Source organism: Entelurus aequoreus, linkage group LG06 (genome assembly GCF_033978785.1).
Source record: "Entelurus aequoreus isolate RoL-2023_Sb linkage group LG06, RoL_Eaeq_v1.1, whole genome shotgun sequence".
NCBI classification, from domain to species: domain Eukaryota; kingdom Metazoa; phylum Chordata; class Actinopteri; order Syngnathiformes; family Syngnathidae; genus Entelurus; species Entelurus aequoreus.
The window spans coordinates 75,332,692-75,350,191 of NC_084736.1; the positions used below are offsets into that span (position 1 = coordinate 75,332,692).

The 17,500-nt window shown below is 34.4% G+C and overlaps 1 protein-coding gene and 1 long non-coding RNA gene across 2 annotated transcripts in view; both read left to right on the forward strand.

Annotated features, from left to right (window-relative positions):
* The window catches only part of rab35b (RAB35, member RAS oncogene family b), a 29,133-nt gene extending 15,229 nt beyond the window's left edge, over positions 1-13,904 (forward strand). Inside the window, exons 3-6 of the mRNA XM_062049672.1 lie at positions 113-236; positions 4,265-4,389; positions 7,824-7,948; positions 12,667-13,904. Of these exons, the coding sequence (XP_061905656.1) occupies positions 113-236; positions 4,265-4,389; positions 7,824-7,948; positions 12,667-12,795 (503 nt within the window). The 3' untranslated portion in view covers positions 12,796-13,904. The remainder of the gene's footprint in view (positions 1-112; positions 237-4,264; positions 4,390-7,823; positions 7,949-12,666) is intronic.
* Positions 13,905-16,882: 2,978 nt separating this feature from the next.
* Positions 16,883-17,500, forward strand: part of LOC133652598 (uncharacterized) — a 61,457-nt gene continuing 60,839 nt past the window's right edge. Inside the window, exon 1 of the long non-coding RNA XR_009826601.1 lies at positions 16,883-16,987. This is a non-coding gene — a long non-coding RNA (uncharacterized LOC133652598). The remainder of the gene's footprint in view (positions 16,988-17,500) is intronic.

Genomic DNA, 17,500 nt, shown 5'->3' on the forward strand with positions numbered 1-17,500 from the left:
AGCTAAGGTGTTACAACAATTGCTGATATTTTGCGCGATCTTGCATAATGATGACTCTTTTCATTACTTGATGGTGGTCATCAAAGCTGATGCTGCCCTGCATTGTTTGCAGGTAGTTATATCACCACAATCGGTGTGGACTTCAAGATCCGGACGGTGGAGATCAACGGGGAGAAGGTGAAGTTACAGATCTGGGATACAGCCGGACAGGAGCGCTTTCGCACAATCACATCCACGTGAGTTGACTGATACACAAACACACACAAGTTTTGGATCTGAAACCAAGTACTATTGTGGCCTTTAGAGTCAATATTAGTAGAGGAAGTAATCTATAGGTATTCCCATCAAGTGTGTGTGGCTGTATGGAATTCCACATTAAAATATACATTTAAATGTTAGCCTGCCTTCTGACCACAATTTTTCATGGTATATGAAATCAAAGACGAGATGTCTCTATCTTATTCGGAGGTCCACCACAAGCTACAGTACTGCACATAATTCTCCAGAATTCTGACATTTCAGACAACTATCAGAAATGCGTTACAATTGGCTGTTCAAATCTTGTCCTAATGATCCAGAACTTCGGGCGACGTCTTTATAGTCCTTTTTAGTGCACGACTACCCAGATAGAAATACTTCAGCTTTATGACTTACTATTGGAAATTATTGTTTTACACAAGTTTGTGTCAATGTGTCTCACCTTTATTGAATTTCCAAGTTTGACGTACGTTTTCATACACTAAGGAAAAGGAAAATGATTACCATACCATGCCATACCAACTTTATTTATATAAAGCCCTTTAAAAACAACCACAGATGAAGAACAAAGGGCTGTACACCACAAAGAAATACAGGCAAAGGACAGACTAAAAAATAAAATTTAAAACAGAGGTAAAATACACATTGAAAAAGCATGAATTGGATCAAAATTAGCTCTCTAGGTCAATGTATGTTTTGGTATTTCAATTATCATTTCATTAAGAGATATCGAAAAACAAAAACCGTCTGGTTTATTTGAATTTCATTTTAAAATACAAAAAAGGAAATTGAAAAACAAAGCGTTTTTCTTTTTTGGTTTTGAAAAGAAAACTAATATCCACAGTAAACAAAAACAGAAAAACAGACCAAAACAAATGATTTTTCATAGTCTGACACCAATAATTATTATAATTTTTTTCAAAGTAAAAGCGGGGATACCCCTGTGTCTGGCTAAAATGTCTTTGGAGCACTTCACAGAAAATATTTTAGACATGGCACAATGCGGTCTGACGTTTACATAAACGCTATATCTATATACACGTATCATATGAAAGTGGAGGTAAAAGAGATTCGATCGCGCATCATAGTACAGATTTTCTTACAGGCCTGTCTTTAAAATCACCACTTCCGGTTCTGGTGTCGGAAAAAATGAAAACACATAAATTTTGGTTTGGTTTCTGTTGATATGTGGGTGTAGATATTTCTGTAGAAGTCTTGGAACTTTGTGCCATGTCTAAAGTATTTTCTTTACATGTTAGCCAGCGTCACAGGCACACGGTACCGGAGTAATTATATCTGCTTTTTAAACAATTAGGATTTCTTCAACAACATAAGACTGTCATGGAAATTATTATTTTTTGTAATCTAAAACGAAATTCAAAAAAACTGTTGTTTTTTTGTTATTTCATTTTTATTTATGAAAAGAAAATTGAAATACCAAAACATACACAGACCTTTTTACAACACACGTAAACACCTTTTAATTTGATAGTGTTTGGCTTTTTAAAAATCGGAGAAACACTCTTAGATTATGACATTGGAAAACAGTTCTTTCAGCTTCTGTTTCCACGGTCCACCAACACATAGCTCTTCACGACAAAGACGAAGAAGAGCAGCCAGAGATTACATGACAAGGTCCAATCAGTGATTGTCATTGATTTAGTTTTTGGTGTGTTGATATTGCAAAAGGAGAAATACGAATGTAAAATATTGCAATATTGTGTCCAACCACTACTATCCTTATAATTTCATCTAAAATAATGTCTATGAAAGTCTTAAACTGTCAGAGCAGCACAATATTGTGTACACAAGTCTACTCAACTTTCTTATTAATTAATTTAATCTTTTATTGTTGCACAGCCACGATTTATGTTTGATTATGTGTCCGCAACACTGCAGCCACGACATTCGCCTTTAGCCTTTGATGAGCCTCTGGAGGTTCTGTTGTAATGTTGGAGGACAATGGTCCTAAACTTGCTCTGCAGGAACAGCAGTATTTCCCACACATTCATATATTTGTTGCGGCCCGCCACGAAAGAATTAAGGCCGCCACAAAAAAAAAAAAAAAATTAATTTAAATTTTTTTTATTTATTTTTTTATTTTTTTGGTGTCCTGTCAAGCTTCTCAGGCAAATCATATAGTTGATGTAGATGCCCATATCGGCTGTTCAGATTTACTTTACAAAAGAGAAGTGTAGGATCAAGATTTTTGGAGCTCTTTGTTCAGTGGATCAGATGTTTGATGAAGCTTTGTGTCTATCTACCACCCCTACTGTTTTCTGTTTATTTGTTACTGACTGTGGCAGGACACCTCTGTCTCTGTTTCACTTTATGTTGCTGGTAAATAATATTGTTGTAGTAGTAGGCTAAAGTTAAATTATTTAGTATGCACTAATTAAAGGGGCAGAGGTTTAAGAGACATTTTATCTTTTATATTTTTATAAGATATATTTTTTGTAAGAACCACAATTAATAAATATATTTCAGTGAATAACTTATTGTTCAAATCTGTATATAAATATGTACATAAAGTGTTGTAATTATATTGTAAAATGGATGGATGGATGGATGGATGGACGTTTAAAACAAAACTGTTATTATTAATTAGTAAGTATACATTTTTTGAGCCTTTTTAGAGAAAATCATATCATTGTAGTAAATTATGCAAATTACTCGATGATGTCATGGTGGCCACGCCCATAGCCACGCCCTCACCGCCACAGGTATCTTGGCAGTTTATGGGAAACACTGAACAGCGTTCCCTCACTCGCTCAGTTTTACTGGAGAGGAGGTGACCAGTGTCTGGGTCTTGTGGCCAGTATATGTATGTGTGTCCGTGCATGCTGGCCACGTAATGGTTCCTTTTTCATGTTCTTCAACACACACACAGTCCATGCAGTCTCCCAGCCTAACACAACTTTACATGGTGAACATGTTCAGACAATTCTGTATCCGCTCCCACCTTCAAAGCCATACCAACCCACGCACACAAACACATGGTTTGTCTAACCAAAGCTTCTTTGTGTTTGCATGGTGCTGTGCTGCTATATTGGGGCCTGGTTGCAGTTTGATGCCTTAGCTCAGTCCTTCTCAAATAGTGGGTTGCCCCCCCCCCTAAATGGGTGCTGTGTGATACCTCGGGTACCAGAATATGATGAAGCGTTTGTAGCACTTGGCTTTAATGTAACCACGGTGGGAAACGAGGAAAGACCGGTGTGTTGTTTCCTTTAATGTTAATAAGCCTACAATGGCTATATGCACATGGACAAAATGTATTTAATCTGATTATCATTTGGATTAGAATGTTACTGTGTACATTGACCTTGAAAAAAATTATCTGATTATGGACTGGCATTTTCATGCATCACACATGAAATCAGAATACTTTACTTTGACATGCGCAGCACATACCATAAACGGAGAGGTGCGTTATTGTTTGTGCTATGGCGCCATCTTTTGGACGAGTTCACTCATTGCAGGTGCTGAAGAAAAAGCAGTGATTTCCACTGTAAACAAATATGGCTCTGTGCATTTAAGCTTTTCCGATGTTATCACGATATTTATTAAAAAAAATGTTCTTCTGTTCACTACTTTTTGTTTTACCTCTCTTTTTGAAATGGAGCTGTTCTGTGTTTTTTATGTTGTGATTATGTACAGGTGCGGTGCAGCTTCATATTACAACATTCTGTGTACGTGCCTGAGGCTAGCAGTTAGCACTTGGAGTAGCTGAGGTGGGGGGCGGGGGGGATTTGGTGGTAGCGGGACAAGCTGTAGAAAATAGATGGATAGAATAGAATAACTGAAAGCATTTTTCAGTGCGCTGACAAAAATACGAGGATGAGCTAGGTATCCTTTCTTTTCTTTTTTTTCATTCTTTTGTCCGAACAAAGTATCAAGTGTGAACAAACACTAAAGGTCCATTTTGTGTTTCTGTTAGACAAGAAGTTAGCACCATGCATGTTAAGGTCAGTGCTAATGACACTCTTTTCCCATTATGTGTCTGTAGGTACTACAGAGGCACACACGGGGTCATAGTAGTGTACGACGTCACAAGCGCCGAGTCCTTTGTCAACGTCAAACGATGGTTACATGAAATCAACCAGAATTGCGATGATGTCTGCCGAATATTAGGTAAGTGTCTGCGCACAAGAAAATATTTTCTTCTTTCAGCATTTAATCCCTGCCGACAACATTCAATACATCCACTAAATATAAGGAGATCCAATACATGAATTATATGTTTACAACGATAAGTACTCAGATGAAGTGTAGATGTATTCGAAGGCTTAAATATGATACCTCATGAAATTTAATTGATTTTAACACTTGATGTGTTTTCATCTTGCTGCAATGTCTCTTAGGAATTCAAGAGAGCAACATGTAATAAGATCCTACATAAGCATAATAAATGACACCCTGATTTACTATACAGCTAAACATGTTGAATGTAATGTTCTGTGTTTAATTTAAATTGCATCTAAATGCTCCTCTGGATTAGATTGAGAGAGACTGCCTCTGCATACACAAAGCAAATTTCAGTCATTATCAGGGACAACAGTTATATTTTTAAGAAAAAAGTTCAACCTCAGGTCAAACACTTTTGACACTCGTCCCTTCTAACACACGATGGTCATGCTTGGATGCAGAATCAAAGCATTCGTACTTATGTTCCACTTTAACATTTTTATACGCCATACAATTGCAAGAAGATACTAACCTGCGTATAATATTTTGTAGTGACCGTTTAAATAATGTTTCAAATACCGTATTTTTCGGAGTATAAGTCGCTCCGCAGTATAAGTCGCTCCGGAGTATAAGTCGCACCGGCCGAAAATGCATAATAAAGAAGGAAAAAACATGTATAAGTCGCACTGGAGTATAAGTCGCATTTTTTGGGGAAATTTATTTGATAAAAGCCAACACCAAGAATAGACATTTGAAAGGCAATTTAAAATAAATAAAGAATAGTGAACAACAGGCTGAATAAGTGTACGTTATATGAGGCATAAATAACCAACTGAGAACGTGCCTGGTATGTTAACGTAACATATTATGGTAAGAGTCATTCAAATAACTATAACATATAGAACATGCTATACGTTTACCAAACAATCTGTCACTCCTAATCGCTAAATCCCATGAAATCTTATACGTCTAGTCTCTTAAGTTAAAAAAGTTAAAAGTTAAAGTACCAATGATTGTCACACACACACTAAGTGTGGTGAAATTTGTCCTCTGCATTTGACCCATCCCCTTGTTCACACCCTGGGAGGTGAGGGGAGCAGTGGGCAGCAGCGGTGCCGCGCCCGGGAATCATTTTGGTGATTTATCCCCCAATTCCAACCCTTGATGCTGAGTGCCAAGCAGGGAGGTAATGGTCCCATTTTTTTATAGTCTTTGGTATGACTCGGCCGGGGTTTGAACTCACAACCTACCGATCTCAGGGCGGACACTCTAACCACTAGGCCATGAATGAGCTAAATAATATTAATTGATATTTTACGGTAATGTGTTAATAATTTCACACATAAGTCGCTCCTGAGTATAAGTCGCACCCCCGGCCAAACTATGAAAAAAACTGCGACTTATAGTCCGAAAAATGCGGTAGTCTAAAAGACTAACTAAAAAAATATGTTATTTCCTTCGCACTGCCTAATAATTAATTAATCAATTAATTAATCCTGCATGTCTTAACGTTTCAAAAATCGATTTTATTTTTATTTTTTTTATTTTAATTTAAAAAAGAAATTATTTTTATCGTTTTATTAATCAATCCAACAAAACAATACACAGCAATACCATAACAATGCAATCCAATTCCAAAACCAAACCCGACCGAGCAACACTCAGAACTGCAATAAACAGAGCAATTGAGAGGAGACACAAACACGACACAGAACAATCCAAAAGTAGTGAAACAAAAATGAATATTATCAACAACAGTATCAATATTAGTAACAATTTCAACATAGCAGTGATTAAAAATCCCATTTATAAAAAAACAAAAAAACAATCAAATAAAAAAGAACAATAGTGTCACAGTGGCTTACACTTGCATCGCATCTCATAAGCTTGACAACACACTGTGCCTAATATTTAAAATAAGTCATATTTTTGGTTCATTTAATAGTTAAAACAAATTTACATTATTGCAATCAGTTGATAAAACATTGTCCTTTACAATTATAAAAGCTTTTTACAAAAATCTACTACTCTGCTGGCATGTCAGCAGACTGGGGTAGATCCTGCTGAAATCGTATGTATTGAACGAATAGAGAATTTTTTTGAATCGGAAAAATATCGTTTTTGAATCGAGAATTGCGTTGAATCGAAAAAATCGATTTATAATCGAATCGTGACCCCAAGAATCGATATTGAATCGAATCGTGGGACACCCAAAGATTCGCAGCCCTAATATGTATGTATGTAAATATATGTATATGAATGTATGTGTATGTATGTATATACACTGTATATAAACAGCAGGGAAGTGATTCATATGGCCCCATTCCTGGGTGGATCTCGCGTGAGAGGAAGAGAGCTGTGAATCATTTTTGCAATGCAGTCTCTTGCAACGTTTAAAAACAGTGCATTTGTAATATGAAACAGTTGAATTAATTCCCACATTTATTTAATGAATGGAAATGTGTGTAAAACTGGAACATTAGAGCCCTAAAATAAAGGAGCTGGTCGGATCTCTCGGTGTGGTGGCTTACTGCAGTCAGCCAAATTTTACAACTGTCTGCATTACTTTATTGACAATAAATATATTGATTATTGGAATTTACAAATCTATTATTTCCTCCCCCCCTCTAGTTTTTAGTATTTACTCATGATTTGATTTGTCATTTTGCGCAAATCAAATTTGGCAACCAGAAATCTAGAAGCATTTAATACAAAGTAAATAAAGTTAATTTGCCGCCATTGAGGTGAAGATAAGTAACTTAGATCCACGGGTCATTTCAATGAAATATGCTCTGTTTATGTTGATATGTGTTGTAGTATTGTTAGTCTTATCATATTGCCTGGCACCCCGAAACGGCAGCAACATAACTAATAGAATAGAATAGAAAGTACTTTATTGATCCCTTGGGGAAATTCAGCACCACAGTTCGCTCACAATAGACAATAAACACTTAGGGTTTTTTTACATTTCAATAATATAAATAAAGTCTATTATACAGCATTATTTCCATGTGAATAACAATAAATAATGTCTAGTTACACAGCATTAAACCACCTGACTTCCTGTTTATTGCAAATTAAGCTTTGAATTGAAAGCACTGCAGTATTAACCCAGATTCTGCCACTGCAGCTTACAAAATGCATCAGTTTTACATGTTATAATTAGCTTGTTAGATTTGTGCAAAGCATGGTCAACATGGTCTAAGTTATTTTTCGGTTATTTCGACAACCGCTTTTGTTGTCAAACATTGCAGTTCTAGTCCACTGCAAACACTGACAGTTATGCTCTGTATTGGCTGTCATTAGTCTCTATGTGTGCATTTTTGTGTTGTGACGGTTGAGCGTCTAAGAAGCTTTCTAAGTACCACTTTTGTTTTCAGTGGGAAACAAAAACGATGACCCCAACTCCAAGGTGGTCGAGACAACTGATGCACAGAAGTTTGCTGAACAAATGGGCATCAACCTGTTTGAGACGAGCGCAAAAGAGAACATAAATGTTGAAGAGGTAAGCAATGTTTCCTAGAATATTGTGCAATCCAGCTCTTTGCTTGTAATAACAATGGTTGCACTGGCCCAATTTTTGGAGATGAATCTTATTATATTATTATTTTTAGTGGGCTCAAATTATCGTGTTAAATGCAATTAATTAATTATAGTCATATATTTTTTTCATCACATTAATGAAATTTTTATTTTTTTTAATTTTTTTTGGAATGCCAGTTGCCTTGCTATAAGATATATACACTGCAAAAAGTCAGTGTTCAAAAACAAGGGAAAAAAATACAAAAATGAGGGGTATTTAACTTGAACTAAGCAAAATTATCTGCCAATAGAACAAGAACATTTGGCTTCTCAAGACTTTCCAAAACAAGTAAAATTAGCTAACCTCAATGAACCCCAAAATACCTTAAAATAAGTATATTCTCACTAATAACAAGTGCACTTTTCTTGGTAGAAAAAACAAATATGAGACATTTTTTCTCAGTATGTTAAAAAATATTCTTAAATTAAGTAAATGCCAGTGCCATTATCTTGAAATAATGATATGCGCTCGGCATTACATTTCTTGAAACCAGCAAACTTGTACTGAAAACTAATTTATTGTTCTTAATGGAAAGGCAACAAGGCAACCGCTTGTTACTCTCTGGGTCTCCTAGCCGCTCAGGCAAATCATATTGTCTAAAAATGCATTTTTCCATCAACAACATGACATCATTGCGCCAGGTGCGTGCTCTTTCAGTCAATTAGTGCGCAAGGAATATATATATATATATATATATATATATATATATATATATATATATATATATATATATATATATATATATATATATATATATATATATATATATATATATATATGTGTATATATATATATATATATATATATATATATATATATGTGTATATATATATATATATATATATATATATATATATATGTGTATATATATATATATGTGTGTGTATATATATATATATATATATATATATATATATATATATGCTGGCCGGGGTTGATTGTAATTCTGAAGAATTTATCTGAATGTGCATGAACAATTTCTGTTCAAAATTGTTTGACAAAGTCAAATGTCAAAATATTAACTGTGAGTTTACTGTACTGTGCCAACTGTACTACTATATGAGTACATATTTTCTCTTGTTTCATTGAAAATAAAACAGCAAAGTCCATTTGGCTGTCATCCGTTTGGATTATGAGACACAATTGTGTCAAAAGTCATGATTTTTTATTTCATGCTTGAAATAAGAAATTATTACTTAAAAAAGTAGTTTTATACTTGTGAGTGTTGATGACACAGCTTTGCAACAGTTGATATTCTAGTTTCAAGCATGTTTTACTCAATATAGGTCATCAAATCTCAGCAACAAGCTGTAATATCTTACTGAGATCCTTTAGGACCAAAACCCTTAAAACAAGTAAAACACTCTAACATAAAATCTGCTTAGTGAGAAGAATTATCTTATCAGACAGAAAATAAGCAAATATCACCCTTATTTGAGATATTTAATCTTACTTAGATTTCAGTTTTTGCAGTGTAATATAATACATAGCCATGGTGAAAGAGAGGTCTCACGCTGTCATGAGACTTGATGTGATGTTGGTGGCTTTAAATATATTACCTAACAATCAGTGCTGAATGTTCATCATAAACTTAAAAGATGTGTCAGAAGTGTGTTAGTTAGTTTGAATGATATCTTGTTTTATTGCTGAGGACCGTATTTTCCGGACGATAGGGCGCACGGAATTATAAGGCGCACTGCCCATGAGTGGGTCTATTTTCATACTAAAGGCGCATTAAAGGGGTCATACTATGATTTTTTTTCTAAATGTAAAAGACTTCCTTGTGGTCTACATAACATGTAATGGTGGTTCTTTGGTCAAAATGTTGCATAGATGATGTTTTACAGATCATCTTCAAGTAGATTTCTTATAACTTATAACTTGAGTTGATTTATTTTGGAAAACCTTGTTACATTGTTTAATGCATCCAGCGGGGCATCACAACAAAATTAGGCATAATAATGTGTTAATTCCACGACTGTATACATCGGTATCGGTAATTAAGAGTTGGACAATATCGGAATATCGGCAAAAAAGCCATTATCGGACATCTCTACAAATAATGTTTGTTTTTTTACATTTACATGTTGCGGTTAATAGTATTCTGTCTTCATTTGTGGTTATTTATGACGATGTGATCGTGTTCCTCCGTCAAATAGGTGGAATTGAGTCTGGAAGGGGTTTGCTTGAACGCCAATTTTCATTTTTAAAGGCCTACTGAAACCCACTACTACCGACCACGCAGTCTGATAGTTTATATATTAATGATGGAATCTTAACATTGCAACACATGCCAATACGGCCGGGTTAACTTATAAAGTGCAATTTTAAATTTCCCGCGAAACTTCCGCTTGAAAACGTCGCGGTATGATGACGTATGCGCGTGACGTCACGAGGTCAAGGGAAGTGTTTGGACCCAATTCAAATACCTCTGTTTTCTTCGACAAAATTCCACAGTATTCTGGACATCTGTGTTGGTGAATCTTTTGCAATTTGTTTAATGGACAATGGAGACTGCAAATAAGAAAGTTGTAGGTGGGATCGGTGTATTAGCGGCTGGCTGTAGCAACACCAACACCAGGAGGTTGTGTTGTGTTTTGAGCAGGATAGCAGACGCACTATGGTGAGTACAGCTTTGGCTTCCAAACATTTGATCGCTTGCCCGTACGTGCGTGTCGATATGTGCATGTCACGTACGTAACTTTGGGGAAATGTATGTTTCTTGCCGACTCTGATGGCGGCCGGGGTGTCGTCAAAAACGTACAACGCCCGCCGCCGCATCTAAGTTAGCTTCTATTTTTTTAGCTTCGCCAAGCTGAAAATTATTAACCGTGTATTTACATGTTCATGGTTTAATAGTATTGTTGATCTTCTGTCTATCCTTCCAGTCAGGTTTTTTTTAATTTAGGTTCTATCTGCATTTGAGACTGATGCTATCACGTTAGCTCCGTAGCTAAGTTAGCTTCTATTTTTTTTAGCTTTGCCAAGCTGAAAATTATTAACCGTGTATTTACATGTTCATGGTTTAATAGTATTGTTGATCTTCTGTCTATCCTTCCAGTCAGGGTTTTTTAAAATTTTGTTTCTATCTGCATTTGAGCCTGCTATAACGTTAGCTCCGTAGCTAAGTTAGCTTCTATTTTTTAGCTTCGCCAAGCTGAAAATTATTAACCGTGTATTTACATGTTCATGGTTTAATAGTATTGTTGATCTTCTGTCTATCCTTCCAGTCAGGTTTTTTTTTAATTTTGTTTCTATCTGCATTTGAGACTGATGCTATCACGTTAGCTCCGTAGCTAAGTTAGCTTCTATTTTTTTTAGCTTCGCCAAGCTGAAAATTATTAACCCTGTATTTACATGTTCATGGTTTAATAGTATTGTTGATCTTCTGTCTATCCTTCCAGTCAGGTTTTTTTTTATTTAGCTTCTATCTGCATTTGACACTGATGCTATCACGTTAGCTCCGTAGCTAAGTTAGCTTCTATTTTTTTTAGCTTCGCCAAGCTGAAAATTATTAACCCTGTATTTACATGTTCATGGTTTAATAGTATTGTTGATCTTCTGTCTATCCTTACAGTCAGGGTTTTTTTAAATTTTGTTTCTATCTGCATTTGAGCCTGCTTTCACGTTAGCTCCGTAGCTAAGTTAGCTTCTATTTTTTTAGCTTCGCCAAGCTGAAAATTATTAACCGTGTATTTACATGTTCATGGTTTAATAGTATTGTTGATCTTCTGTCTATCCTTCCAGTCAGGGTTTTTTTTAATTTTGTTTCTATCTGCATTTGAGCCTGCTATCACGTTAGCTCCGTAGCTAAGTTAGCTTCTATTTTTTTAGCTTCGCCAAGCTGAAAATGATTAACCGTGTATTTACATGTTCATGGTTTAATAGTATTGTTGATCTTCTGTCTATCCTTCCAGTCAGGGTTTTTTTCAATTTTGTTTCTATCTGCATTTGAGCCTGCTATCACGTTAGCTCTGTAGCTAAGTTAGCTTCTATTTTTTTAGCTTCGCCAAGCTGAAAATTATTAACCGTGTATTTACATGTTCAGTCACTGTGAATGTCCATTTCGCGTTCTCGACTCTCATTTTCAAGAGGATATAGTATCTGAGGTGGTTTAAAATACAAATCCGTGATCCACAATAGAAAAAGTAGAGAGTGTGGAATCCAATGAGCCAGCTTGTACCTAAGTTACGGTCAGAGCGAAAAAAGATACGCCCCGCACTACACTCTAGTCATTCACTCTAAAGTCCTTCATCCACGAATCTTTCATCTTCGCTCAAATTAATGGGGTAATCGTCGCTTTCTCTGTCCGAATGTCTCTCGCTCCATTGTAAACAAAGCGGAATTGTGAGGAATCCTTTGTCTTGTGACGTCACGCTACTTCCGGTAGGGGCAAGGGTTGTTTTTATCAGATACCAAAAGTTGCGATCTTTATCGTCGTTGTTCTCTACTAAATCCTTTCAGCAAAAATATGGCAATATCACAAAATGATCAAGTATGACACATAGAATGGATCTGCTATCCCCGTTTAAATAAAACAATTTCATTTCAGTAGGCCTTTAATGTACCTATAGCGAGGTGGAAATACGTCATCCAAATGTTTGATGGCCGCCCTGGTGGTGTGTTTGCTCCCCGTGCAGATGTTCAACTGCATCACAGAGCTGGTGCTCCGAGCCAAGAAGGAGGTGATGGCCAAGCAGCAGCAGCAGCAACAGAACGACGTGGTCAAACTCACTCGGAACAGTAAACGGAAGAAAAAGTGCTGCTAGCAAAGTACACACGCCATCGTTTCTTCATGCTCGTATACACACAGGATGGGACTCCACGTCTAAATTCAAGAGCAGATAAAAGATTTAATAAAAAAATATACGCTAAAGATTCCAACAAAACACGGGAAAATAATTGTCCCCTTTGGACAAAGTAATCATGAAGAAATATATGTACAGATTTTATTCTTAAAAAACGTCCGATCGAGTCTTGTTTTGGGCTGTAAAGTGAGGATGTGCATACTGACAAGTGACTGCCACCTAACTCATCTTCTCATTCTTCCTCCTCACTGCACGGGACATTCAGCGCTGGAGGAGAAGGAGGATTTCTTTTTCTACTTTGATTTTCTTGGGGAAGGGCGGGGAGTTTGGAGGAAGGTTGTTGGGGGGGGGGGGGGGGGTCAGCATCACCACAGCTCACGCCAAGAAAGCATTCAAAAGTAGGGTTTTTTTTTCAAATGGTGGCAACACAAAATGGTCGATGACTTCAGCAACTCACTCGTTGATTCTTCATTTTTTTTTACATTTCTCGCCTCTTATTTTGCCAAGCGTCACACTTCTCGCCCCCTCTAACTTCCAGTCGTGCTGAGCCAACAAACCTTTTGTTTATTTTTTTTAAAGTGGTAGCACAGTCTTAACATACTTTCAATTTGACCTTTTTATTCTTAACTTTCATACTGCCAATGTGACCGACATCATACCAGTTCAGTGGTGCGCCTCATTGTTGCCATAGTGACCACTGGGTGGCCCCCCTGCACCCCCCACCATTAGCCCCTCCTACTGGTCCTTCGTGGACCAGCACCAGGAAGCACTCTCTTTGCCAAGGTGACTGCCCACAGATGCTATCTGGGCAGGTATGGTTTGACGGTGATGTGTGACATAACGCATCACGCTCAGCTTGAAGAATATTCTTTAACAGACTAAAGTCGACGCTTGTTTGCCGCCACTTCTCCCTGCATGTCACCTTTCCCAGTCATAAAGGGGCGAGGCTGCCGAGGCATTTGGGAGATGAACTGACTTCCAGGTTATGTTCAGCATTCTGTAAAGACCGCCAGAGCACACAAAATGCTATCAAATCCCACATGCTATCATTACTATTCATAGTGTGTGTGTGTGTGTATATGTATATATATATATGTGTATATATATATATATATATATGTATATATATATATATATATGTGTATATATATATCTATATATATATATCTATATATATACACATATATATATATCTATATATATATACATATCTACATATATATATATATACATATCTACATATATATATATATATATATATATATCTTCATATATGTATATATATATCTTCATATATATGTGTGTAGATATATATGTATATATATATGTAGTTATATATATATATGTAGATAAATATATGTATATATATATATGTATTTATATACATATATACACACATATATACATATATATATACACATATCTACATATATATATATATATATATCTTTATATATATGTGTAGATAGATATATGTGTGTAGATATATATAAATGTAGATATATACTGTATATATATATATATATATATATATATGTAGATATATACATATCTACATATATATGTGTGTAGATATATATATGTAGTTATATATATATGTATAAATATATATGTAGATATATACATATCTACATATATATGTGTGTAGATATATATATGTAGTTATATATATATGTATAAATATATATGTAGATAAATATATGTATATATATATATATATATATGTATTTATATACATATATACACACATATATACATATATGTATTTATATACATATATACACACATATATACATATACACATATATATCTACACACATATCTATCTACATATATATATGAAGACATATATATATATGTAGATAGATATGTGTGTAGATATATATATATATATGTAGATATATACTGTATATATATATATGTATGTATATATATATATATATATATATATATATTTACACATCTACATATATACACACATATATCTACATATACATATATATCTTCATATATATGTTGATATGTGTGTAGATATATGTGTATATATATATGTGTGTATATATATACTGTATATATATGTGTGTATGTATATATATATATGTGTGTGTATACATATATATGTTATATAATATATACTTTATATATATGTATATATTCATTTATATATGTATGCGTGTTTATATATACACACACACATATATATATACATATACATATTTATATATGTGTTATATAATATATATTTTATATACATGTATATATTTATGTATAATATATATTTTATATACATGTATATATTTATGTATGTGTATATATACATAAATATATATGTGTTATATGTATATGTATATCTATATATTTTATATATTAATGTATATATATTATATATGTATATATAGATGTGTGTGTTTGTATTCAACACATTAATGGGTCAGCCAAAAAGGGGACGAGATAAATGTTCCCTATGTGCTCGTATTGAAACACACTCTGTGGTTTGCTGTACACTGGACAAAAAAAACAAACAACAGAAATGTAATAATCATTTTTGCCCCACATGAATTTAATCAATAATAAATATTTGAAAGTAATAAACATTTGACACATAACTGATCTCATTTGTCAGTGACTTGTGGCCTGACCATTTTCAAACCTGTGTCTATTTTTGGAATATGTGAATAATAATAAATATGTGGGAGGATATGTAGTTTGTGTTTTTTTAATGAATATGTCATGAAAATGTGGTCTCTTGTCTTAATATTGCTACAAGTTCTACTATTTTATATTTTATCCTCATCCTTTGAGGTTTTGAGTTGCTCATGACGTCACATCCGGTCGAAGTAACTCGTTTTTATTCAAAGAAACAATCACTGCTAGCGTTTATAAGATTACTTTTGTATTCGAATAATTCAAAATTAAACTAATATACCCTGTTGGAGGGAATTATTCTGAAATATTGGATTGTGTTTCCATGGTGAATATTTCATGAATTATTTTTTTTTAATAAACCTTTATTTATAAATTTCAACATTGATTTTTCATGAAGTATATTTTTTAATTTTTATTTTTTTTAACGGTTAGATTTCTTTATTTTTTTTAATGGTTCGATTTCTTTTTTTTTTCTTAAAACAAAAAATATGATTAGTCAGCGGAAACTGAAAACTGTTGTAAAAGAGCAGTGTGGAACACTGCATTTAAAAAAAATAAAAAACGTATATATCTTTTTTTTTTTTCTTTTTTTTATAAACCTTTATTTATAAATTTCAACATTTGTAACAGTGTTGAAAAAATATTTCATGTTTTTTTTTTTGTTTTTTGTTTTTTACTTTTAGCCCCCTTTGAGGCTCTTCTTCTTAGAATTGACATGTAATAACATCCAGAAAACACTTTTAGCCCCCTTTAAGGCTCTTCTTCTTAGAATTGACATGTAAAAATATTTCATGAAGTGCCACAGTCCCATGCTTTAATAATGACGTCACTATTTTCAACTTTGTGGCACCATAAAATCTACACAGGCAACAGATAATCTTGCATGCTAAACGACTTCATTTTTCACACGAGCACGTTAGAAATACAAAAAAAATAATCAAATAGTAAATATGAGTAAAATACGTTTCTATAAAGAAACTACATAAAACTACAGTAGCATCAAAATTACAAGGTGATAAAAATGTGAATGCAAAATCGTACTACCTGCTGTGTACACCTCAATTACTTTGGCAAATCCACATCAAAACACCAGAAAAGTGCAGTTTGAAATAATTTTCACAGTTTTTTCGTCGCTGTGGCTCGCACTTAAACAGAATGGGTAATTTGCATATTAAAACATATTTTATGTTTAGAGACGATGGCGTGAACATGCATTCAATTAGTTGGCGCTGCAAGGAATTCTGGGAATTTGTTCTGTTGTGTTTATGTTGTGTTGCGGTGCAAATATTCTCCCGAAATGTGTTTGTCATTATTGTTTGGTGTGGTTTCACGATATGGAACATATTTATGACAGTGTTGTTCATACTGCCACCCTCAGTGTGACACGTATGGTTGGTGAATAAGTAAGTGCTTCAGTCGCGCATGTGTTTCCCATTAAACAAAATGAGGTAAAATGGCGGTTAGCGGATGGAACAACAACTTGTCTCGTCGACTTCACTCAGATGTCGTAAGTAACCTATTGCAGTTGTTTTTCAACCTTTTTTTGAGCCAAGGCGCAGCATTATTCGCCTTGAAAGAATGTGGAGGCACACCACCGGCAGAAATCATTAAAAAACGAAATTGACCGTAAAAAGTCGTTGTCGCAATTGTTGGATATGACTTTAAACCATAACCGAGTTAGTGATGGGTCGATGAGGCGTCATGAAGCATTTCGACACATTGCAAAACTGTATTGATACTGTGTCGCTAAATACTGACATCTGCTGGACATTAAAAATCCCTACAGGCAACCTAATGACCGACTCAACTGACACTGATTTTATGACCTAGTACAGGGGTCTGCAACCCGCGGCTCCCTTTGGCTTTGAAACCTAATGTCAACAAATAATGGTTACTTGATTTATTATATTTCATTTTATTTATTTTATTTTAATTCAACAGTTGTTATTTTTGGAGAGTTCTGGGATCTTGTCATATGAAAATAAAACACATTTTAAAGGCCTACTGAAAGCCACTACTA